A 24,664-nucleotide genomic window follows, 5' to 3' on the forward strand; every position below is an offset into this window, starting at 1 on the left:
CATAGGTCTACTCTCAACCGCTGAGCCACGCTGGTTGGGCTGTATCTAGTTTTCTTGCTACCCGTAACAGTGCAGCTATATGCATTCATGTTCTTGTCTCCTGATGTCAAAGATCAAGTTTTGGGGTTTTCCCCTCTATTGTGGAGTGATGCTTTTGTAAAATACACTAAAAGTGTCATAATAATGTCAAGTTGCTATAAAAATTTCGAAACATTTACTGTTAATTTCTGTACTTATTAATTTTCAACCAATTTTCATTCAACACTTTGAATAACTGTTAATACATATTTAGTTGCAAAATTCCTGGATCATACATCTAACTTACGCAGAAAATTTTGGTTTTCTCAAAGTCACTAATATTCTAGCTTTTCAAATTACACAGAAGGCAGTCTACCAACAGTTTGTGGCTGTCATTGTATATTTTCAGTTCCTAATAATGTAGGGGATTTCAGATAAAGACCTGCTGCTTTTTATTTTATTTTCTTCCATCACCATTTATCCCCTCTGTGTCCTCTTCCACCTCCATCTCCTCCCTAGCCACAAGTGAGAGAAGACCATAATGGGATGAACAGCTAAGGAGGAGTGAATTTATTAAGGGAGATGGTCTGCAATACAAAATTCCACAGTAGAGGTCTAAAAAGTAAGCATAGAGGGGGAAAATTGTATATTGTAAGGTTTTCAGAAACCTCTAAGAGCACAATTAAAATGGCGTGTACATTATCTCTCATATTAGCAGAAACTTTTGAGCAGCCCCAGAATGGTCTCAGTGCATTAGGGAACATTCTCAACTTGTAAGCTAATATGCTCTTATACGCAAGAAGCAGCACTACTTTATAGCATTGTTTCTCAATCTTGTTTTCATTCTCAACCCGCTAAGGAGCCCTTTTAAAATATTTTTCCTAATCTTACTCCCACTCTATTTTAATACCATATATTAAAGTGTATTGGTTTATTATGTACTATGGCTTTTGGAGGGTCACAACCATTTTAATGTTTTTTAAATTATTTTTTGCCCTCCAGGAACCAATTTTCATCTTCTTGGGAGTGATATACAAATGTTAAGAATGCATGGCATGAATATAAATATGGCTTTTAGCAATAGAATGCAAATATTTGAAAACATAATATTTAAGGGGCAAAGGAGACTCAATGTTAAACTATTTTAATGGAAATAAACTTTAATTAGCAAAAAAAAAATCAACTTCTACTTATACTAGTGAATTGGGGAAATGAGGTACTGTATAGGCATTTGTCATTGTTAGATGGTACCATTGTGGAAGAATGGATTGGATGATAAGATAGGTGGGCAAGTTTGTAGATTCAGAATTTAAATTAGATAAATTTTAGTGACCCATCATATGGTTCTGTCTTCACTCCTGTCTGTTCTATACTTTCATTAGTGAAATTAAGAAATAAAATCAGATTTATAGATGTCTCAATGATAGGAAAAATTGTTACTGAACAAGAGTTGATCTGCCCATATGCACAGACCAAAAGAAATGTACAAGCAGGCGTTTGCAGTGGAGAAAAAAATTATTTTATTAAAATTGGCACCAATCTAGAGAATGGGTGAGATCGTGTTCCAGAAAACCCAACTGCCCAATGGTTTACAGCAGGGGTGGGCAAACTTTTTGACTCGAGGGCCACAATGGGTTCTTAAACTGGACTGGAGTGCCGGAACAAAAGCATGGGTGGAGTGTTTGTGTGAACTAATATAAATTTAAAGTAAACATCATTACATAAAAGGGTACGGTCTTTTTTTCTTTTAGTTTTATTCATTTCAAACGGGCCGGATCCAGCCCGCGGGCCACAGTTTGCCCACGGCTGGTTTACAGACAGGATTTATAGAGCAAAAGTCAAGAGTCATCATAAGTAATGGGGTTTGGGTTGTGGGTGTTGCTGATTGGTCAAGAGTGAGGTAAGGGCAATAAATGGTTTCAGGTCTTTCAGTCTGGTTCCATGAGGGTGTGGTCAGGGGTCATGCCACTGTAGGGCCCAGGAACTGTAACGCAACCTAGGCCCTGTTTTCTTTTGCTTAATAGAGACCTTACCTTGTGAACCTTAGTCAAGGCATGGTCATTGTTTCTTGCTGCCTCAAGGGTTAAAGATTAGTGAAGGGGAAGGGTTTAGACTTACAGGGCATTCTGTGAAGAAAGGGAATAGAGAGCTGGGGTCACATATTAAATCAAAGTCATACATTAAATAGGGCCCTTGGACCTGGCTGGTGTGGCTCAGTAGTTGTGACCTATGAACCATGAGGTCATGGTTCAATTCCCAGCCAGGGTACATGCCCAGATTGGGGGCTTGATCCCCAGAGTGGCATGCTGGAGGCAGGTGATTGATGATTTTCTCTCATTGATGTCTCTCTCTCTCTCCCTCCCTCCCTCCCTCCCTATCTGAAATCAATATATAGTAAATGGGGCCCTTGGTTTCACTCACCCTTTTTTGTGCATTCCTCAAACCTTAAGGGAAAACAGGCAATGATCTGGCTGTTACCTGCTGATTAGGGACATTGATTAGAGAAAGAAGAATGGATTTGTCTCAAAATCAGTTGAAAGTATTCTGGAGTCTCAGGTCTAAGATCCCTAGTGTGAATTACCATTAGATTACTATTCTTGGCTATCTTTTAGGCAGCAATTATAAAGACAGATTACCAGTAGTAGCTCAATATCACTAATGTAGACATTCTCCAAGGACCAGGCAGAGAAGTGAACCAGTGGGGGAATGCATCTGCATAGTAAAGGTTGTCAACCTGATCTATGGCAGTGTTCATGGAATTAATAAATTGGAAACATTAGAGTCATAAGCTGGGATGTAAGTGCAACATTTCTATCTAAACAGCGAGCATAGCCCTAACCGGTTTGGCTCAGTGGATAGAGCGTCGGCCTGCGGACTGAAGGGTCCTGGGTTCGATTCCAGTCAAGGGCTTGTACCTTGGTTGCGGGCACATCCCCAGTAGGGGGTGTGCAGGAGGCAGCTGATTGATGTTTCTCTCTCATCAATGTTTCTAACTCTTTATCCCTCTCCCTTCCTCTCTGTAAAAAATCAATAAAATATATTAAAAATAAACAAATAAAAATAAAAAGCGAGCATATTCCTTCTTGAGCTGCAGTTGGTAGGTCTAATGCTATTCAGTTCTGTAAAACCACCTTTCTTATTTGGGCCATTTCTTGATTCCAAAGAAGAATGCTTTGTCTGGAGTTATTAAGAGCTGAGGCTGTGACCTTTGTTAAGGCCTGTATTTCTAGCTTTGCTGAGATATCTGCATATCAGGACATGAAAATGGAGACGTGCCATTCTCACCAGGTCATGATCCTTGGACATTTAGACCGCAGTGCTGGAAAATTCTGTGTGTTCTTTTCTTAGGAAGGATCTTACAGATCCATCCTGACAAAGATGGGAATCCCCAAGTACATTGCCCAGTCCAGTAGTAGGGGAGGTGAGGCCAAAGATTAGTGCTGCAAATCTAAATTCCTTCTTTGGGTGTAGGAAAGACCTCAGGTAAGAAGGACAATTAAATTGGTGTTCCCCTGGATGTGGGGTAGGATAGAGGTCCCAGCTTATCTTTAGTAGCTTGTTCCATCCATCTTTCCCAGTCCGCGATGTTGAAGGATTGTATAATCCAGAGCATTCCTTCTGCACTTGACATAGGCAGCAACCCACAGGCCCAGCAGTCAGACTGGTTATGGACTTCTGTAGAAGTGGCAACCCATGGGAAGAAGACAATGCCCATAACAGATAGAAATTGAAACAGAAGTTAGAGATTAGAAAACAAACAGTTACCTGGGTGGTCTTCATTTTGGTGAGGTTCAGCCTGTGTTTGCAGATGTTTGTTTTCTGAAGGGTATTGTACAGTCAGGATGTCACAGAGGTAATCATATTGATTGGTGATTCCTACTGGGAGTGGTGGATTCAGGGCTTGATTCCTTCTGGTTCAACAGAGGAATGAGTCATTAGTAAAATCTTATAAGACCCCACCTATTTAGGTATAAGCTGATCAGTTCATTTGAGGTTATTCTTGTGGTGTCAAAAGGTGCTCTAGTTTTTTTTGTGTGTGTGTGGGGGGGGGGTTTTTGCACATATCTGTCCAATTTTCCCAACACCATTTATTGAATAGACTATCTTTACCCCATTGTATGTTCTTGGCTCCTTTTGCATATATTAATTGACCATATAGGCATGCGTTTATTTTTGAGATCTATTCTGTTGCACTGATCTGATTTTATGGCAGTACCATGCTGTTTTGATAACTGAAGCTTGTAGCATAGTTTGATATAGGTAGCATGATACTTCCAACTTTGCTGTTCTTTCTCAAGATTGCTATGGCTATTAGCAGTCTTTGTGGTTCCATATAATTTTTGGATTATTTGTTCAAGCTCTATGAAGAATATTATTAGTATTTTTATTTAAATTTTTTTTATTGATTTCAGAGAGGAAGGGAGAGGGAGCGAGCAATAGAAACATCAATGATGAGATAGAATCATTGATTGGCTGTCTCCTGCATACCTCCTACTGAGGATTGAGCTCACAACCCAGGCATGTACCCTTAACTGGAATCAAAACCTGGGACCCTTCAGTCTGCAGGCTCACGCTCTATCCACTGAGCAAAACCATCCAGGGCTCATTGGTATTTTTATAGGAATTGTGTTGAACCCAGAGATTGCTTTGAGTAGTGTGGACATTTTAATGTTAATTTTTCCTATCCATGAGTATGCTTCCATTTATTTGTATTTTCTTCAGTTTCTTTCTTCAGTGACCTATAATTTTCTGAGTACAGATCTTTTATCTTCTTGGTTAAAGTTATTTTCATGTATTTTTTATGCAATTGTAAATGTCATTGTTTTCTTAGTTTCCCTTTCTGATAGTTCATTAACTGTGTATAAAAATGCAACTGATTTCTGATTAAATAAGAGTGGTGAAAGTGGACACTGCTGTCTTGTTCCTCATGTTCCCGAAACTCTTTTCATTTTTCCCCATTGAGTATGGTACCTATGTTAATGTTGATGTATGTTCCCTCTATTCCCACTTTGCTGAGAGTTTTTATCATAAATGGGTGCTAGCTTTAGTCAAAGGCTATCTGTTTTCTGATGGCCTGGACAATGAATAACAGCAATCTTATGAAGGATAGCTCCACTGTCCAGTTGAAATTCTCTTAGATCTCTGGCAAAAGCCTCTCTAAACAGTGGGGGAGGGTTTGAACTCTTGGAGAATAACAGTTCAACAGTCTTCCAAATGTAAATAGCTCCGGAGATTCAGAGTTCAAGGGTATACAAAGGAAATGAATTTAAGTCCAGGAGAGCAAACCACCAAAATTTCCCAAAGTGGTCACCAAGGTATAAGGGTTATAAGGACCACCAGGTAGATGTCTTCCACTCTTTGGTTGAGGGCCCTCAAGTTCTGAACAGATCTGTATTCCCTAGTACCTGATTTCTATACTGGTAAAATGGAAGTCTTATACGGTGAATGACAAGGCTGAATACGCTGACATTCGAGGAATATTCTAGGAATGCTGTTACTAATGGTTGGCTTCCCCTCCTAGCTGGTTCTTTTAGAAGGTCCTGTTTTAGATAGGAAGACATTTGCTCCTGCGCAAAATCATATTTGGATTGGGGTAGCCGTCTTTGCCTCTGCAGGCCTGCCCTTTGCCCATCCTTCCAGACTCATTTCTTGGAAGATTTCTTTGGAGAGCTCAGCCAGAAGTTCTTTCTTTGGCCAAAGCCAGCAATGCTGCCTGTAAAACACAAGCTTCTTCCAGAGGCACTTTAATATCAATCCGCCGGGGGCAGAGGTTATTTTGGCATTTAGTTTAGTCAGTAAGTCCCATCCTAAAAGTGGCACTGGGCATTTCAGCAATACAAGAAGCTATGGTTAAGGTTTGTTTTTCCCATTTGGCAATCTAATGGCTTCCTTACTGACTCTGGCATTGTAGTCACAAGCCTTGTTTCAGAGGACAGTTTAGTCAACCTAGTATTTAATACAAACTGTGGCTCCAGTGTCAATCAGAAAGTAAATTAAGCCCAGCCGGTGTGGCTCAGTGGTTGAGTATCAAGCCTATGAACCTGGAGGTCACAGTTCAATTTCCCAGGTGTGCTCGATCCCCAGTAAGGGGTGTATAGGAGGCAGCTTAAAAATGATTCTCCTTCTTCATTGATGTTTCTATTTCTCTCCCTCTCCCTTCCTAAAATTAATTTTAAAAATATTTTTTTAAAGTCCATTAATCTCTTCTTCTTTTTTTAAAAAAAGCCCATTAATTTCTTTCCCCACTGTTCCATGTGGGTGGTGTTGACCAGAGGCCCTGGTCCGTCACTCAGGGATAATTGGGTTACCTATAATGCTCCTCCTACGTCTTTGTCCTGTTCTCTGCTTAAACTTGGTCATTTCCCCCATTCCACCCCCCCACCCCCACCCCCAATGACCCTCTGGCTGGCAGTAAGCACATTGTTTGGGGCCTACTTTTGGAGCAGGTCCCGTGTTCCCTGCAGCCTTTACCTTGTTCATTGTTTTCTTAGGCCCTCTGGTGGTCAGAGCAGCAGCCAGCAGGTCAGCCTGTTGCTTCACCCCACTTTTTCCCCCAGATCTAGTCTCTGTTATTGAACAACTAAAAAGCCATCTCCACCAACAGTGACAGAGGCATTCAAAAGGCCTTTTAAGCTTTTGAAGCTTTCTTTGGACATCAGGGGCACTCTGACCCAAAATAGTCATCTTCACAACCTTTAAGATTTCAGGGGCCTCTGGGCCTACATTAGTATTTTGGTGACAAGCCTCGAAGATACATTCTAGGAATTTGGCTGGGTCTTTGTCTGAACACTGCCTTGGCTGCTGGACCTGATTAAAACTTATTTGTTTGGGCACTCCCTTCCTTAACCCAACGGAATGCAGTTCCTGTCATGTCCAAGCTTGCGCTGATCCGCATCGTTTATATTCCGGTGTGGTCCGGTAGCAGGGACACAGCAGCTGTGGCTTCCGCTCACACAGGGTTTTGCGATGTCTCATTGTGCAGGTGATTGGCTTTTCCCCTCTGCCTTTTCTAAGATAACCCACCGTTCTTTGGCAGTAAGTAGGGTGTTCAGTAGATGTTGAATATCTGCCCAAGTCAGGTTATAGGTGTCAGCAATGGGGGGGGAAAGATTTTCCATAGTTCTAGGATGGTCCCTATAGGCAGGCATATGAATTTCAGCATTAATTCCTCCAATTGGCACCTGCTTTAATGGGAACTGCCCTGTCGGGAGTGGCCCCCTGACCAATGTGGGTACCCTGCTGGGTGTGAGGGGGGAGGCCACTGCTCAGCCTGGCAAAGCTCTTTCTCCAGCTGCGTCACTGCCCTAGGGCAGTGGAAAGGCCACCGCGGCTGAAACCTTAAGCTAGAGTAATAAGAAGTCACCTTCCTTCTCCTGGAATTCTCGTCAGACTTGCCCGGCTTCCCACCCTGGTGTATCATAATTTCACATTTCATTTGCATGTGCTTATTCTGATACAAAAGCATAAACACTTTGTACATAGGGGATTTCATCCATTTTTCCTCAATGACTCAAGTTGCAAGCTGGTACTGTAGTTCAAAGACCCAGCCTCTGGCCAGTGTTCTCCTGACTCTAGAGCAGACTGTGGCCATGTCATATTACAAAGAAAAAGCATTCTCTTTTTCTTCATTGGTTCATAGCCAAACATGGCCCAGTTAGGTAAGATGCATCCCAGGGGACTGCATTAGGGGACGGAGTTAGATATACCGTTCGTACCCCTTGATAATACAGAGGTTAGAACTTCTTTTCACAGTAACAAACCAAGTCATTTTAAAGAGAAAAATCAGCCTCTAATTTTGCACTAGTTTAACTTTTGATGTTTTAAATCCACTTATTTGATTAGATTTCTTTCAGTCTTACTCAGTTTAACCACACAAAATTTCCTCTCAGGTTTTCACAAACCTCCTACAACTTTTCTAATCCCTCTTAAGTTTGTCTCTTCTTACTCATTCAGAAGTAACCATCCTTAGTTTAGGACAAATTACTTTCCTCTAATTCCTTCAAACATTTTATTTCCATACTTTATGCCTTCTAGGATCTAGAATGTTTGCTGGTTAAATTAAAACCTGAAATAACTTTATCAGAATAACAGTTATGGCCATATAAAATACTGCATAAATTTAATGAGTACTAGACCACAGTCATTTTATAGGTACTAGTCCATGAATTTTGTAAGTGGTTATAGTACATCTGGATTTCTTGAGGAGATAATAGGTTTCTCTGCACTGGCAAGAGATGACTTTTCTTCGAGAGTATTGACAAGGAGATGGTGGTAATGACAACTGACAAATTTGGGTGATTAAGGGTGGGTACCCTATATAATAAAAGTGTAATATGCTAATTGTCTAACTGATCAATCGACCGTTTGGTCGACTGTTCAACCAGTCGCTATGATGTGCACTGACCACCAGGAGGTAGACACTCCAACCGGTAGGTTAGCTCAGTGGTCGGCAAACTGCGGCTCGCGAGCCACACGCGGCTCTTTGGCCCCTTGAGTGTGGCTCTTCCACAAAATACCGACTTCTGCACATGGGCCACGAAGTTTCAATCGCACTTTACATGCGCGCCCGCATGTGGTATTTTGTGGAAGAGCCACACTCAAGGGGCCAAAGAGCCGCATGTGGCTCGCCAGCCGCAGTTTGCCGACCACTGGGTTGGCTTGCTGCTGGGGTCTGGCCTATTGGGACTGGGCGAGAGGGCCGGCCAGGCCCTGGAGCCCTCCTGCGGTCCCTTCCTGGCCAGCCAGCCCCCATCGGCTAATAGGGACTGGATGAGATGCCGGATCAGCGGCCAGGCCGAGGGACCCCACCCATGCACAAATTCATGCACCGGGCCTTTAGTATTATATGAAGAGCTCAGCAAGCTAGAGATTGCTGACAAATCCTTCTAGCAGCCTGTTTTGTATGGCCCTAAAGCTAAGAATGTTTTTTGCATCTTAAGAGGTTGTAAAACAAACAAAAGAATATGCCACAGAGACATTACGGGGCTTGTAAAGCCTTAAATATTTACTGTCTGTCCTTCACAGAGAAGTCTGCCAATTCCTAATAAAATATTGGACTAATGATAGAGTAGATAACACTAAGATCTTCTGCAATAAAGGACAGGAAACAACACAAATAGTTCAGTATATGGAAATTTTGTGATTAAATCACTCATGAGCTAGGCTTATATTCAAGATTAGGGTTCAAAGCTATATAGAAAATTGCAATTATAATCAATTTCTCAGGCAAAAAGAGACCTATTAACTAAGTAAACTTAAGATTAATGATATGTAAGTTATAGCTTACTAATAAATTAAAGCCAATTTTATCTCCTTGAGAATAGTGACTATTGGATGGGGAAGCAGCCAGTAAGCCTGCTAGAAAAAGAGGCGCAGGAAAAAACTAGTCTGGGACTAAGAAGTTACCATTGTATAAAGAAACAAACAGGAAAACCACTAATTATCTGCATGTCAAAAGAGTTATGTGTTGTTTTTCATGCTCCATTCCTTTATACTTAATCTAACCACAAGGATAAGCTTTTAAAACTTCTTTTGACATAAGTGCCTTCTTGGTAAGAAAATAGCACCACCATTATTTGGACTATGAAGATTTATAGTTTTCCTTACTCTTTTAGTGACTAGATGTGATTTTTTTATGTATATGTTCCCTTTTGGGAGCTTATTTTTGTGACTATTCTGACTTTTCTTTTGGTTTCTCAGTCACAGAGTACATAACTAATAAAATATTCTGTCTAGAGATAATTTTTATTCTGACCTTCCCAATAGTTCTCTCAAACTTCAGACTATTTGAAGTATCTGTAATTGAGATGCTCCATTTTGTCTTACATATATTTGTTTATTTCTGGTTTGTAACTAAGTGAATTTTTTTTTCCAGATGATTCTTTGGGATTGGGACTTGAAGCAATGGTATAAACCTCATTATCAGGTAAATATGTGATTATCACTGATATCTATAATGAAACTTTTGACATTTTAAGTTACAGTCACAAGACTGTTATGATATAGATTTCCTTTACTTAAACTAAAATAGCCAGAACTTTCATTTAGATAGATACAACATTTTAACTGTAAGGGGGAAATGAAATGGTAAGAAACCAAGAATATATAATAGTTATACTTAAATGTTGCTATAGTAGTCTGGACTCAGGATAAACTAATAATTTTATATTAAGGATAAGATTTCTTTTTTGATTGTGAGCAACTGATCCACACAGGAAAAAAATAGATTAAAGGCCATATATGAGAAAAAGCAAGACAACTGGCAAAATATTTTATCAGGGAAGCAATATTATTTTGCTCTTTGGCAAATTTTTATTAAATTATATATACAGAAAAGTGAACAGCTTGATGAATTTCCACTAGTACTCATCAAGGAAGAACACTTGGCCAGCATCCCAGAAGCTTCACTTATGCACCATTCTAGGTATTACTTATATCCCCAAAGATAATCTCTTTCCTGATTTCAAGCAGTTAGTTTTGCTTATTTGTGAATTATATATATGTGCGTGTGTGCATGTGTGTGTGTGCGTGTATATATATATATGTATATATATATATTATATGTATACTCATTTAATATGTACTCTGTAAATATTTTTGATCACTTAAGTAATATGTGTTTGTATCAGAAGAACAGAAAATAGAAGTATAGGAAAAAAAGAAAAATCATTCATAAACATCAGGTAATAACTATGTGATGTTAACAATTTTTGTTCTTGTTAATCCTTACCTGAGGATATTTTTTTCCATTGGTTCTTAGAGTAGAAGGGAGAGAGGGAGGAGGAGAGAAAAACATCGATGTGAGAAAGACACCAGCACACAGGCCAACCATGGATCCACTTTTGATGCATATATTTACAAGTCTTTTTCCATTGTTTGAAATGTGATTGTATATTCTGTTCTATAAAAATTATATTAGATTTAATATGCTTTTATGAAACCTAATGTTTTTCTGTCTTTGAATTTTACATAAATGGAATCAACCACATGTACTTTCTGGTTTGCTTCTTTCAGAACTTTATCTGTGAGATCAGTGCATATCATTGCACGTAATACTGTGACCTTACACAATATGGTTCCTTTACTCGCTTTTACTTCTCTGGCCTCATCTTCCTGCACTTTCTCCTTCGTTTACAGCTCCAGCTACACTGGCCTCCTTGTTTTCGCAAACAAGCTGGGCAGGCTTCTGCCTCTTAAGTTTTCACACTTGCTAGTCTCTCTGCCTGGAATGCTCTTTTCCCACACCTCTGTCAGATCGTAACAAATTGCAGCCTTATACTCTAAAATGTCAGTGCCCTCCATCACTTCCTTTTCCCTCTCCTTGCTTCTTTCTCTTCAACCTGCTCAAAAACCCACGAATCTCCATTGCTCATATTCCTTAGCCTGGAAGCCAGTGTACTCAAAAATTTGGCCCCAACATGCCTCTCCAACCTTATTTTTCACTGCTCTTTTTTTATTTTTATTTTAAATATGGCCCATACTTTAATAATTTTGTTTTCTGCACCTTGCTATTTTACCACCTTTTTAACAAACCGCTTTTATACCGTTATTTATTCTCCTTCTTGAAAAATGAGCTCCCCAAAATACATTTTTTGTTTAATTTCACTGTAAAACATTATTTCCCCAATCTTTTATAAATAAAATCCTACCAAATGCTAACTCTTCCGTAAAGTTTCTGTTAACCCTTCATATTAAAGTTATCTATATTTCCTTTGAACTTTAATACTATTTTATTTGTATCTTTATCTCATCATTTCCCATAACATTAAGAGTAGTAATATTTATTGCACTTTTCCTATATGTATTATACTCTGTCTTATGTGCTCTGCATGTATCATCAGATTTAATTCTCTCTGCTTCTCTCTGTTAAGTACAACTATAAACTGAAAATAATGCACGAGGAAACCAAAGAACTCTGGGGAAAAAAAAGGGAAGAGTAAGCTGGCCTCGTTAAGGACCCTGTTAATGGAGGAATAACATAGTGACAGGGTTCCTACAACCCCCGCCCAAAACCAAAAGGTGACTTAGGCCCTCCCTCTCAACCAAGCAACAGAAGGTGTCCCAATGAGGCTCATTTCTTCCCTAAGACTGAATGAGAGTCCTGCAAACAATACCAAGTGAATCTGGTGGCTCTGGCAAGAGGGACTTGATCAGGAACGCCACTGGCAATAAGTGTGAACATCACAGAGTATACTTTCACAAACCTGTATGTGCAGCCTACTGTACACTAGGCTACATGGTAGACCATTGTGGTATATGCAGTCTGTTGATCAAAATTTTGTTATGAGGCATATGACTGTACTCTCATTCTCTACTGGGCATGAGATCTCCTTCCCAAGTGAGAGACATGGGGTGGCCAGGGGGCCTGGCATAGGCAATACTGCCACAAGTGCCCAGCCCAGGAAGTGTTCTTTGTCCCTGTGGCCTGAAGTCTCCTTTCTTCCACCTGAAAGTACTAGATAGCCCAACCTGAGGAAGTTCCCTCTCCCCCACAGATGAGGCACCAGCAGGCACCAGTGGGAACTCTAGTGACACCAGAAAAAAAAAAAAAAGACTGAAATAACAATGTGAATGTCCTAAAAATTAAATTGACATTAGATCCCGGCCAGTGTTGCTCAGTGGATTGAACATTGTCCCATGCACCAGAAGTTTGATGGTTTGATTCCCGGTCAGGGCACAAGCCCAGATTTCAGGCTTGATTGTGCAGGAGGCAGCTGATCAATGGTTCTCTCTCATCAGTGTTTTTCTCCCTTTCCCTTCCTCTCTGTCTAAACATCAATACAAACATTTTTAAAAAAAATAGTCATCAGAACCACAGCCTAAAAAAGTAGACCAGGATCTTTGTGTGAAATCTAAACAAGTCTACCTCCTAATATAAAAGATTTAAATAGGACCCAGTCTTCTAGGTCCTATTATTGTGAAGCATTATTAGCCAAAATATTGATGATAAAATAAAAAACACCTGTCATACCAAAAACCAGAAAAATCACAGCTTGAATGAGAAAAAACTATATTAGTGCTTACCACCAAGATGAACAGATTTGGAATTATCTGACAAGGAGATTTAAAGCAGCCATCATCAGAAAATTGCTTCTAACAAGCAGTTACGAATTCATTTTAAACAAACAGAATAGAAAAATCTCAGCAAAGAAATGAAAGTTATAAAAAAGAAACAAATGGAAATTAAAAACTTGCTGAACGGGCTCAGCATTAGCGTGGTGACAACTGAGGACAGAATCTGCAAGCTCCAGGACAGAGCAATAGAATTTACCCAATTTAAACCTCATAGAGAAAATAGATGGAAATAAAATGAACAGAGCCTTAGGGACCTGAATGACACAACAAAAGATCCAACATTCATATCATCAGTGTTTAGAAAGGAGGGGAGAAAGAGAATGAGTTTAAAAGAATATTTGAAGAAATAATGATGGAAAACTTCCCACATTTTGCAGAAGACATAATTCTACAAATTCAGGAAGCTGAGCAAATACCAAATGGGATCACTGCAAAAAAAAAGTCTCCAAGACAAATCATAATTAAACCTTTAAAAACTAAAGACAGGAAATATTTTGAAAGCAGCCAGAAAGAAATGCCACATGACTTATAGGAGAACACCAACTCAAATACCAAATTTCTCATTTGAGTGTAAGGAAAGTAGATGCTATTATATATAACTCGTGGAGTATATATAATATTTTATATAATATAGGAGGCCTGATGCACGAAATTCGTGCAAGAGTAGGGCCTTCCTTCCCCCGTCTGCTGGCACCAGCTCCCTTCTGGCACCCGGGACCCAGGCTTCCCTCACAGCCCCAGCTTCATCCGGAAGGATGTCCAGTCTAATTAGCAATACCAGTATTATGCTTTTATTATTTTAAATTTGACCAACATGTGAGGGAAGGTTTATAGAAATAATGAAATTTTAACATGTTCATTAACTTTGGCTTATCGATTTAAATTATAGCAAGCCATTTGTCAGAAATACTCTTTTTTTTTTTTTTTATGAGGCCGGTCACTTTTGGGTTTCTTTTTTTCTTTTTTTAATATATTACAATGATTTTTTACAGAGAGGAAGGGAGAGGGATAGAGAGCTGGAAACATCAATCAGCTACCTCCTACACACCCCCCACGGGGGATATGCCCGCAACGAAGGTACATGCCCTCGACTGGAATCGAACCTGGGACCCTTCAGTCCACAGGCCGATGTTCTATCCACTAAGCCAAACCAGTCAGGGCAGAAATACTCTTAATTGACGAGAAATAGCTGGACTGTGCCCCAATAATGGGGAATTTTTAAAATAAAAACTAACACAAAATAATGCTTCACAAGAAAAAAATTAAAAAACCTCCATAGAGCAAAGACATTACTTAGCTAATTACTGGTCTCACTTTCATGACATTTTTTTTAGTTCTAAAATGTGTTGGGCCATAGCCAGTTTGGCTAAGTGGGCAGAGCATCGGCCCATGGACTGAAGGGTCCCGGGTTCAATTCCAGTCAAGGGCACATGCTGGGGTCACGAGCTCAGTCCCCAGTAGGGGGTGTGTAGGAAGCAGCCAAACAATGACTCTCTCGCATCATTGATGTTTCTAGCTCTCTCTCCCTCTCTCTTCCTCTCTGAAATCAATAAAAATATATTTTAAAAGTAAAATGTGTTGAGGTCCAGCTGATGTGGCTCACACTGGTTGAATGTCAACCTCTGAACCAGGAAGTCATGGTTCAGTTCTTGGTCAGGGCACATGCTTGGGTTGCAGCTCAATCCCGAGAAGGGGACATGCAGAAGGCAGCCGAGTAATGATTCTCATCACTGATGTTTCTAGCTCTCCCTCTCTTTTCCTCTCTCTAAAAATCAATAAAACATATTTAAAAAATAAATAAAATGTGTTGAGGATAGTTAAAAAGTTTCACGGTGAAATCATTAAATACTTTGAATACTTAAGAATTCCAAATACACTTAAATGTAAATTCAAGATATAATAAAACAAAACTAACATTTAATTCACTATTCTGATTATCAGTGTGCTTATTTCTATGGTTTATTTCAGTGATGGCGAACCTATGACACGCGTACTCATTTCTTCGGTTGATTTTTCTTTGTTAAATGGCATTTAAATATATAAAATAAATATCAAAAATATAAATCTTTGTTTTACTATGGTTTTTAATTTTAGAATATATTTTCTACCCATTTTTTAGGACCCAGCCTGATGCTTTTCTAATTCCATGAATTTTTTGTTAACCATTTAATTCAATGTTATCACCATTTACTTTGAACTGTAATACCATTTTTCTGTACTCTTATCTCATTATTTTCCATAATATTGATAGTAATACTGTTACTTGTTACACTTTAAATATATGTACCACACATTGCTTTATGTGCTTTGCATGTATTAACAGATTCAATTTTCACATTAGCCCTTAATAAAGTAGATGCTATTATCCCATTTATAGTGAAGAAACTAAAAAGTTCAGATGTTAAATGACTTGCTCAAAGTCACACAGTTAGGGTTAAAGTCTAGATTTCAAACTCATCTTTGTAACAAAGCTTTGTCACTGTGCTAGAGTGACAAAGGTAAATGAAAGAAATGCTATATATGTTTAAAAGAAATTTTGACATAAAGGAAAAGAAATCATCAATAAATTAATGCAATCCTCTAATTGTAGATTTTGAAATTATTACAAATTTAGTTTTATGCTAGTTATAGTAAGTAATAAATACTATTAAATATAGCTAAGCTAATGAAAAATATAGAAAAAATTAAAATTCACATTATCTGCTACATCAACATCAAAAATTTTAAAGTGATAATTATACCATTTGTTATATCATTTATATCCTGTCCAAATTAATGAATATTAATATTTAATAGAATTAAGTTATTTAGATATTATTAGAATAGACCTTGACTTTAAAATAGAGGAAGTTTATCTCAAATGTTGAATTTTCTGTGTAACAAATATATAATTTTACTTTTCTTTTCTAGAATTCTGGAGGTGGAAGTGGAGTTGATCTTTCTGTGCTAAATGAGGCTCGTAATATGGTGTCAGATCTTCTGATTGATCCAACCCTTCCCCCTCAAGTCATTTCTTCCCTACGGAGCATCAGTAGCTTGATGGGTGCTTTCTCAGGTTCCTGTAGGCCAAAGATTACTCCTCTCACACCGTTCCCTGGATTTTACCCTTGCTCAGAAATAGAGGACCCAGCGGAGAGAGGAGACCGAAAACTTCACAAGGTCAAAACACAGTAATCAGCCAGCCCGATGTATCACATTTGATTATATTTTCAAATTAAAACTGCTCTTTAAAATCTTATCTAACCTGAAATTTTTTTCAAGGATCAGTTTCTTTTCCAGTATATTGAGCTCCTTGGATCTTTAAAAGTAGTTATAATCTCAAATAATTTGAAACAAGTATTCAATTTTTATTCCAAATAGCATTGCTGTAATTAGCAGTTACAACCGCAGCAGTAACAACTATTTATTGCTATTGTTGTTGTTTTTAAGTACTAGAGCAAAAAAGCAACCCAGACTTGTACAACATACAGTGGGGCTTTGACTTACGAGTTTAATTCGTTCCGTGACAGAGCTCATAACTCATATTACTCGTATGTCAAATCACTGTGACGTTCACTGTGCCAACTAGCGGTGGGGTATCTGAAGCTGGCTCGTAACCCGAATTTTTTTGAGCTTCCAACTCAAAGCAAAAAATCGGCCGAGAGACGGCTCGTATCTCAAAAAAACTCGTTAGTCGCGACACTCGTAAGTCAAGGCCCCACTGTACTAGTAGTGTAGTCATGTCTTTAATCTATTTTATTCTTTAGACTCCTGGGATTGTTCTTGTTGAACCAAGAAGAAATGATCATTATAATGTTCATTTTATGCATTATGTACTTTAATTTTTACGTTTTTTAAAAACGCTTCCCCCCCCTTCTTTACCAACTAGAAATTGTTACAGCCCAGTAGGCATTGATTTTTCCATCGTCAAAAATGGGATTAATTTAATTTTCTAAAAAGGCATACATTGTGTTTGTCCAGAGTGCTTTTAATTGTTTTATTTGACTATCAATATCTTTACCAATTGCTAAAATCATAAAACTAAAAATGGAAACATTTTGGACATTGTTCTCGTTTAACTACTTTGTTCTACAGGTAAAGAAACTAACCAAGAGAAGATAAAATTCAAATCAGTTTGTTTTTGTTTACTCAGAATAGTGTATATAGAGCTTAGGAAAAGTTAAATATACTTTTTGGAGGGATTTTGATTATCAGTTAATTTCATTTTGTTCTCAGTATTAGGGTATAGAAATGTTGAAAAACTAAGCAAGCCTGATTAGGGCAAACGTTTGATAATTATTGATCAGAGCTAGATCATAGGTATTTATGTGATGCTTTTATTTATTTGTTTTTAGAGAGGGAGGGAGAGAGAGAAACATTGAGGTGAGGAGATACAGTGATTGGTTGCCTCTTGCACCTACCCCTACTGGGGAGCAAACCCGAAACTAGGTATGTGCCCTGATCTGGAATCGAATCTGCAACCTTCCAGTGCACGGGGCAATGCTCCAACCAATTGAGCCACACCAACCAGGGCTGTGATGCTTTTATTTTTTAAAGTATATACAGTATCACCTGCATTAGTCAAAACCCAACTATAACAGTGATACTTAGAGGTTAATCATGGGGTAACAACAAATTCATCAGTAGAAGAGCTAGTATATTCTTGAGCTAGTTTCCACTTGTTCTATTGCTCTTCCTTTGTATTATTTCCCATTGACATTTGATGTTTAGTAATTTTTAAAAAGTAGTTTAAAAAAATCTTAATCATAAAATCATAATTGATAGCATTATTGTTACTATGTTTACTGTGTAGAAAAGTGTACCTGTACATTTTAGAAGCACTTAAACAATAATATTAAAGAGCATGCCTAAATGCCTCATTTCTTGAACATTTCTAGTTAATCGGGCTTATTTTGGGTACTGGAATCGATTGGTAAAAGTAAGTCAGATAAGAATCAGGATGTAACCTTTATTTTTCGTAGTGTTCTTGAAACTTCTTGTTTGAATTTTATATCTAATTTGTCTTTGCTTTTGGAAAAGAAGAAGCCTAATGTTACTTAAGAAAAGAATAGCAGTATTTATGAAAAAATAACTAGGAAGGAAAAGGGAGTTGGAATAGATACTTTAATATAAATGGCTCATATACTGTGCTAAGAAACAAGACAGATTATATGAACCTAAATTTCTAACTAACCACAAACCTTTACTAAATCAACATCCTTGGGAAAACTGTAAGAGATCTTTATCTCTCTGAGATGGTTTCAGTGTGTGCTGGTAAAGGAAATTCATAAGAAAGAAACTTTTCTGTATATCTCAGTAAAACACCTATTCACAGTGGCAAAAAATAGAACATTTTCAAAAATTAAGGTAAAACTGTATTAAGGCTGAAGGTGTTCTGGATTTAGTCATTTGTTAAAAAAAATAGCTCAGAATCCTAGTTTCTCCAGATTAACCTCTATGGACATTAGCCCTGGACTGAAAATATGAAAGGTTCAGGACAATCCCTGATCTTAATTTTGTCCTCTGAAGTTGTTTATTAGGGTACATCTTTCATATCTACTTTTTAAATAATCAACTGTTTATTTCTCATGATATGAGGAATAAAGTGTGCAAAAGAAAAAAAATATCTAGTTAAATTGTAGGGAGCTCAGATATCATTTTTTAGTACTAGAAGGATAAAGTAGAACAGTATAGAATGTGAAGTTTGGAGCAAAATTGACATACTTTCAGAATAAAATGTTCTGTTTCTCCAGTACATATTAAAAATATACTTTGTATTGATTTTTATGTGACATCTTTAATACATGTACCGATATTATAGGGTGGCGATTCACTGTTCAATTATCCAACAGGGACTACACAGTAGGAATAGTTTACCAACTCCACAGCTGAGGAGGAGCTCGGGAACTTCAAGTCTGCCCCCTGTCGAACCTCCTCCTTCAAGGTGGGAACGCAATAATGGCAAAAGGCCTCACCAAGAAGTTGGCATTTCAAGGTAAAATCACCAGAGCCTGTTAAAGAAATCTGAATCTGATACATTCGCTTTGTTTCTGTGAATGAAGTTTGAAATAGTTCTAAAAGCGGAAAGGAACAGTCGACGTACTTGTTTAGGTATAGGACAGCATACCTAATATGACATAATAGAGAAAGTGATTCTTAAAAAGAAGGACCTGTCTTATCCCCAAACTTAGGTAAGTTGGGACCTGAAAGGAAGTTAGGATCCATTTAGTACAGGGTGCTGGGAAAGCTTATATAAATTAGTGGAGGTGGCCACTACAGGAGCGGTCACTAGGTCCAGTGTATGATGCCTAAAGTAGGGCAACAGTTACTGACTTGTGAGAGGAGGAGCACATTCTCAGATGTTAAGCATCTTTGAAAGGCACCAGTAACTATGAAACTGAGAAAATGCCAGGAGCCAAAATCTAAATGTAAATATATCCTTTACACTGATCACAAAAGATTCAGTGCTTTGTCTTAAAAGCCAGAAAAGATAGTGCTCTCTTGTGATCAGGAAATATAAGCTTCTATTTAGTCAGTCACCTGGTTATATTAATAAAATTGGTATTAGTGTAAATTTCCTGTTAAACCACTGTTCTTACTGAGCATGTTTTACTTTTAGCTTGAGCTAGGTAGTTACACATTTATCACACTAGGTGGCAGAATTGGATCATAGCTATTTGTTAAAATTGGTTAGTATTTATATGTGAATTATGACCAAATAATTACAATTTTCCAGATTATTTAGTGATTTATTAATTTGAATCTTCTATAATATATTGAAGTAGATGGACTTCTTGTTTATTGAAACTATTGTGTGAAATGGTATATAAAACAGGAATGGATTGAGGTATGAATACAGTACAGGAAAATGAGCTTTGGTCCAAAGCTTGCTCAGAGCCTTTTACATGATAGTTTTTGTTTGTTTTTTTCCCTAATGGAATCAGGATATGGGGAAGTAAATGATGTTAGAAACTGAAAATATGAAAGATATTTCTTAACCATGGGAAACATCATCTTGAGAATATTGGACTTAAGAAACAATGATGAAAATGATTCAGTTTTTTATTTTCTATCACACTAATGTAACAGCAATACATTTGCAATTAAATAATGATGGATATCAAAATAAAAACACAGTCCAAAAGAAAACTATCTTTAACTCTGAAAAGTGTTCATATAAAGGTATATGTAGGCCGATTTGATATACTTAACTGTCATAAAAGATTTTAGGAATTTGGAGAATAAAGATATTGGTGATATTATGGAACATCTACTTTAAAGAGCTAAGGTTAGAAGTAATTTTTTTAATGTGGAGAAGCTGGAGCTTACTTTGAACATAGGATAAGATGGGAAGATATGAAGCATTTACAGCTGTTCCTACTTCTGAAATTCACGTTTCTAGATCAGCGCTGTCCAATAGAAATTTTGTGATGATGGGAATATTTTACTAGTATATCTCACCAGCATGGTAGTTCCTAGCAATTGATCACATGAAATGTATCTAGTATGACTGATCAACTGAATTTAAATATGAATTTAATTAAAATGTAGAGCTATATGTGACTACCATATAGGCATATAGAGCAGTCATATTAAACAGCAAAGTTAATTATCTTTAAAGTATGGTGATATTTTGTTTAGCACAAAAGTAATAGACTTGTGACTCTGGAATCATGAGACATCCATCCTGTCTTTAGTAGAGTGCTCAAAAGCTGAGATCACATATCCTAGATTTGTGAGTCTTGATTTGGATGCAGCTTTGGGTTCTGATCATAGCCTCTCTGTGATCTTCAATGACCCTGACTCTGCTTTCAACATTGTTTCATTATTGAACCTCTTATTCCCTGAAAATGTCTGAAACCAAATTTCTCAGCCCCCCAGTTGCTTTTTTGTTACTGTCATTCTGGTCTTATTTCCTGGCACAAAACTTCCCTCTGGTAGCTTACAAAATTGACTTACCTAGAAAACGGTGTTATCTTTGCATCCTGTTTCCTTATTCTGCAGGTATCAGTTGTCAACTCTATCTTTGATTCTCTTTTTTTCTCTATTGCTTATTCTCCTGTCTCACTTTGCCTACACCATTTCATGCTTTCATTACTCCTTACTTGGGCTATTGAATTATCCTCCTAATTGGTCTTCCCATTTCTAATATCCTTAACTCTCTGATCCATCTTCTAACCTTCAACCAGAAATCTTCCTTAAACAAAACTTTGATTGTAGGTTTTCTAGTCATTAAATTTTTGGACCAGTGCCTGTAGAATTGTACCCAAATTCCTAGCCTGGGATTCAAAACCCTGTTATTCACTCAGGACAAAGATGACCCCTTCCTTGGAAAAGTTAAATGGACTAAAAGAATAAGAGAGATAAGTAGTCTCGCAATGAATGAGAATAGAAAAATGATTTGGGAAGCTGTCTAGGTAAAAACAATATGTAACTTGTGTTAGACTTTCCTTGAAGTTTTCTGATAATTTTAACTCCATTTGAAATTTAAGCTGCATTATAATTTCCAGCCTAGCTTATTTGTGTACAGAGTAATATTTAAATTTTCCTTTTCTTCATGCCTTGCCTGGAGAAAAAAAAGTAAAGTATTCTAAACCTTATCATAGCTATGATAAGAGGAATCTTAGGGAAGAAAACCATAAGGAAGAGGAAGAGTTATTCCTCCTTGAATAGCCACTTAAGGATTTGGTCATCTCTTAAAAGGACTTGAGCTTTTACTTAATTAAAAGGGCCATTGCTTGACAACATAAAAATACCTCCAATATTATCTTTCTCTAACTGAAACTCAGTCAAGCTTCACTTGTCCTCTTCTGTGCCCCCCTTTACTTGTGCCCTTTACTCTCATTTCTGTACATCTTTAAAAACTGAGCTCATTCTATATAATAAAAGCCTCGGTGGTGCAAGGCCCTCATGCGATGTCATCACAAGATGGCCACCCTCACAAGAAGGCTGTCACAAGATGTCCAGCAGGGGAGGGCAGTTGGGGGCCATTAGGCCGGGGGGGGGGCAGTTGGGGGCAAGATCAGGCCAGCAGGGGAGGGCAGTCGGACACCCCCCAAGGGGTCCCAGATTGGAGAGGGTGCAGGCCAGGCTGAGGGACAGCCCTCTCCCGTGCACGAATTTCGTGCACCAGGCCTCTAGTCTACTATAAGGAGCTTCTTCATCAAAACCTCAGCTCTTAGCTTTCTCTAAGTCTGCAGTCAAATATTCAGGGCCAAATTGTGACAAGTCTAGAACAGGTACCAAAGGCACTGTGAACATTGCTTAAGCAGCGTCTTTCACTGCTCCTTCAGCCAGATTGTTTCCTTTAGCCACTTCAGTGTCCTCTTTCTGATGCTGGAGAAGTGCATAGCTGCCACCTATAAATGACAGCTTCTAATAATTTTAAAATTTCTGTGGCATGCTTAATTTCCTTCTTATTGGAGGTTAATCGTCCTTTTTCTTTCCAGACCGAACAGTGTGCATGCAAAATTAGGAGAGCATACCTCCAGTCGGTATACACATTCATTCTCTTTTGTATGAAAATTCTAATGCCTGTGTCAGTGCAATCAGTTCAGCTTTCTGAGCAGAGGTTTCCATTGGTAACCTCTTTTGGTATTGGAAGTAACCTGTTTCCTTTATCCATCTAACTGCTTCCATCTGCATATAGGGTCCAGTCTGCCTTTTCTAGTGGCAGGTTCTATAAATCAATTCTGCCAGAATAAACTTCAACAATTATTTTAGAATGGTCATGCATTAGCGTGGCAGAGTCGAGTCGGGAGAAAGTAGGCAGGAGTTAACTTACAGTTTTGAGGGAGATGTTGGGATTCTTGAGAAGAATTGTTTGGTACCTGCCCATTCTTCCAGCAGTGAGCCACAGATTCCCTTTTTCCTCTAGCAGCTCATCACTTGGTGGGATACGTAAATGGGGATAGACTCTTCCCAGGAAAACTTTTCCGCTTCCTATTAAAGCTCCCAGGTGGCTGCCACAGCTCTCCAGCAGGCTGGCCACCCTAGGACAGTGTGATCTAGTTTCTTTGACAAGTATGCCATGGATTGTGGAATGTCAATAAGCATTTGGTGAGGAATCCTAGGGCAATGCCCTGCCTTTCATGAACATATAATTGAAAGGGCTTTAGTAGGTCTGGAAGCCCCAAGGCGGGTGCAGAAGCCAGGTGCGTCTTCAGGGACTCAAAAACCTGAGTGCACTCCTTCGTCCATTCTAAAGGGCCATCTCTGGTCCTTTCTGATATTCATACAGTGGTTTAGCACTGAGCCCAAAGTTCGGTCAGAATCCAAATGTGGTGGTAGCCCACCATTTCCAGGAATTCTCTTAACTGTTTCCTGTTAATCCTTAGCTGAGGATATTTTCCCCATAGATTTCTGGAGAGTGTAAGGGAAGTAGGAAGTGGGGGTCAGGGGAGAGAGAGAGACACGTCGATTGGTTGCCTCCTGCACGGATCCAAGACAGGGAACCCACAACTGAGTTACCTGAACAACGTGCCCTTGATGGGGAATCGAAAACTGTGACCCTTGGGTCCACCAGGCCAACACTCTAACCACTGACCTAAACTGGTGAGTCATTTTAGTAAGATCATCCCTTTAAGAAGGACCTGAGTCTTTCCAGTCTAAAGATCTGCTGTAGAAAATGTAGTTATGTGCCCAATAATATCCAGTGGGCTGGGCCTCTGGCCCTACTCCCACTGGAAGTCTTCACAAAGGGCGTTGCCCTGCCCAGTAGGACCTTGTCCTTCACCAGATTTGGTTCCCTGGCAGGTTCTAGACAGAGAGACCAGTTCAGGCTCACCTCCTGCTGCAAGGAGGAAGATCCCCCAGGGCTGGAGGGGCCATGGGGCCATGCTAGCAGTAGCCATAACATCCAGATCTTCCTGGTGCCCCTCTCCTGAACTTCTGCTGTCTGCCACAGGCAAATTCCCTTTTCTCTGGACTATCAATCTATTTCCTTTTAATCCTGCATCTTTATTATGTAAAGTCATAAAATCTTGAGCATAATTGCAGTATAGTAATTTAAAGACCCATTCTCCAGAGTCCAGATTATACATAAGCCAAGCATCAACACTAATAAAAGAGAAAAATGGTAATTGGCGTACGAGCTACCCTTTTCATTGGCTAATCAGGGCTATATGCAAATTAACTGCCAACTAAGATTGGCAGTTAACTGCCCACAAGATGGCGGTTAATTTGCATATGTAGGCACAATGCAGGGAGGCGAAAGGGAAAGCAGGAAGAAGCCCCCTGCCACTGACAGTGATCGGAAACCCAGGGGGGAGCTAAGAGCTGGGGCCGCCTTTGCCCTGCCCCCCAGCCATGATCGGAGAATCAGGTGCCTTTTCCGCCCTGGCCAGTGATAGCAGGAAGTAGGGGTGGAGCCAGCGATGGGAGCTGGGCACAGTCGAAGCTGGCAGTCCTGGGAGCTAGGGGTCCCTTGCCTGGGCCTAAAGCGAAGCCCACGATCGCGGAGCCGCTGCAGCTGTGGGTCCCCGCTGCCCGGGCCGGACGCCTCAGCCAGAGGCATCCTGCAGGGGCAAGGGCAGAGCCCACGCAATCGCGGCGCCCCCGCTGCCACTGCGGGTCCCCGCTGCCCGGGCCGGAT

At 39.1% G+C, this 24,664-nt stretch overlaps 1 protein-coding gene across 2 annotated transcripts in view; it reads left to right on the top strand.

Moving 5' to 3' along the window:
• The window catches only part of PDE3B (phosphodiesterase 3B), a 153,763-nt gene that overhangs the window by 84,112 nt on the left and 44,987 nt on the right, over positions 1–24,664 (top strand). Inside the window, exons 2-4 of one of the 2 annotated variants that reach the window (XM_059708982.1) lie at positions 9,893–9,943; positions 16,003–16,251; positions 18,924–19,066. In XM_059708982.1, the coding sequence (XP_059564965.1) occupies positions 9,893–9,943; positions 16,003–16,251; positions 18,924–19,066 (443 nt within the window). The remainder of the gene's footprint in view (positions 1–9,892; positions 9,944–16,002; positions 16,252–18,923; positions 19,067–24,664) is intronic. The other variant, XM_059708983.1, reaches the window with a different exon arrangement.

The sequence above is a fragment of the Myotis daubentonii genome, chromosome 9 (genome assembly GCF_963259705.1).
Source record: "Myotis daubentonii chromosome 9, mMyoDau2.1, whole genome shotgun sequence".
NCBI classification, from domain to species: Eukaryota; Metazoa; Chordata; class Mammalia; order Chiroptera; family Vespertilionidae; genus Myotis; species Myotis daubentonii.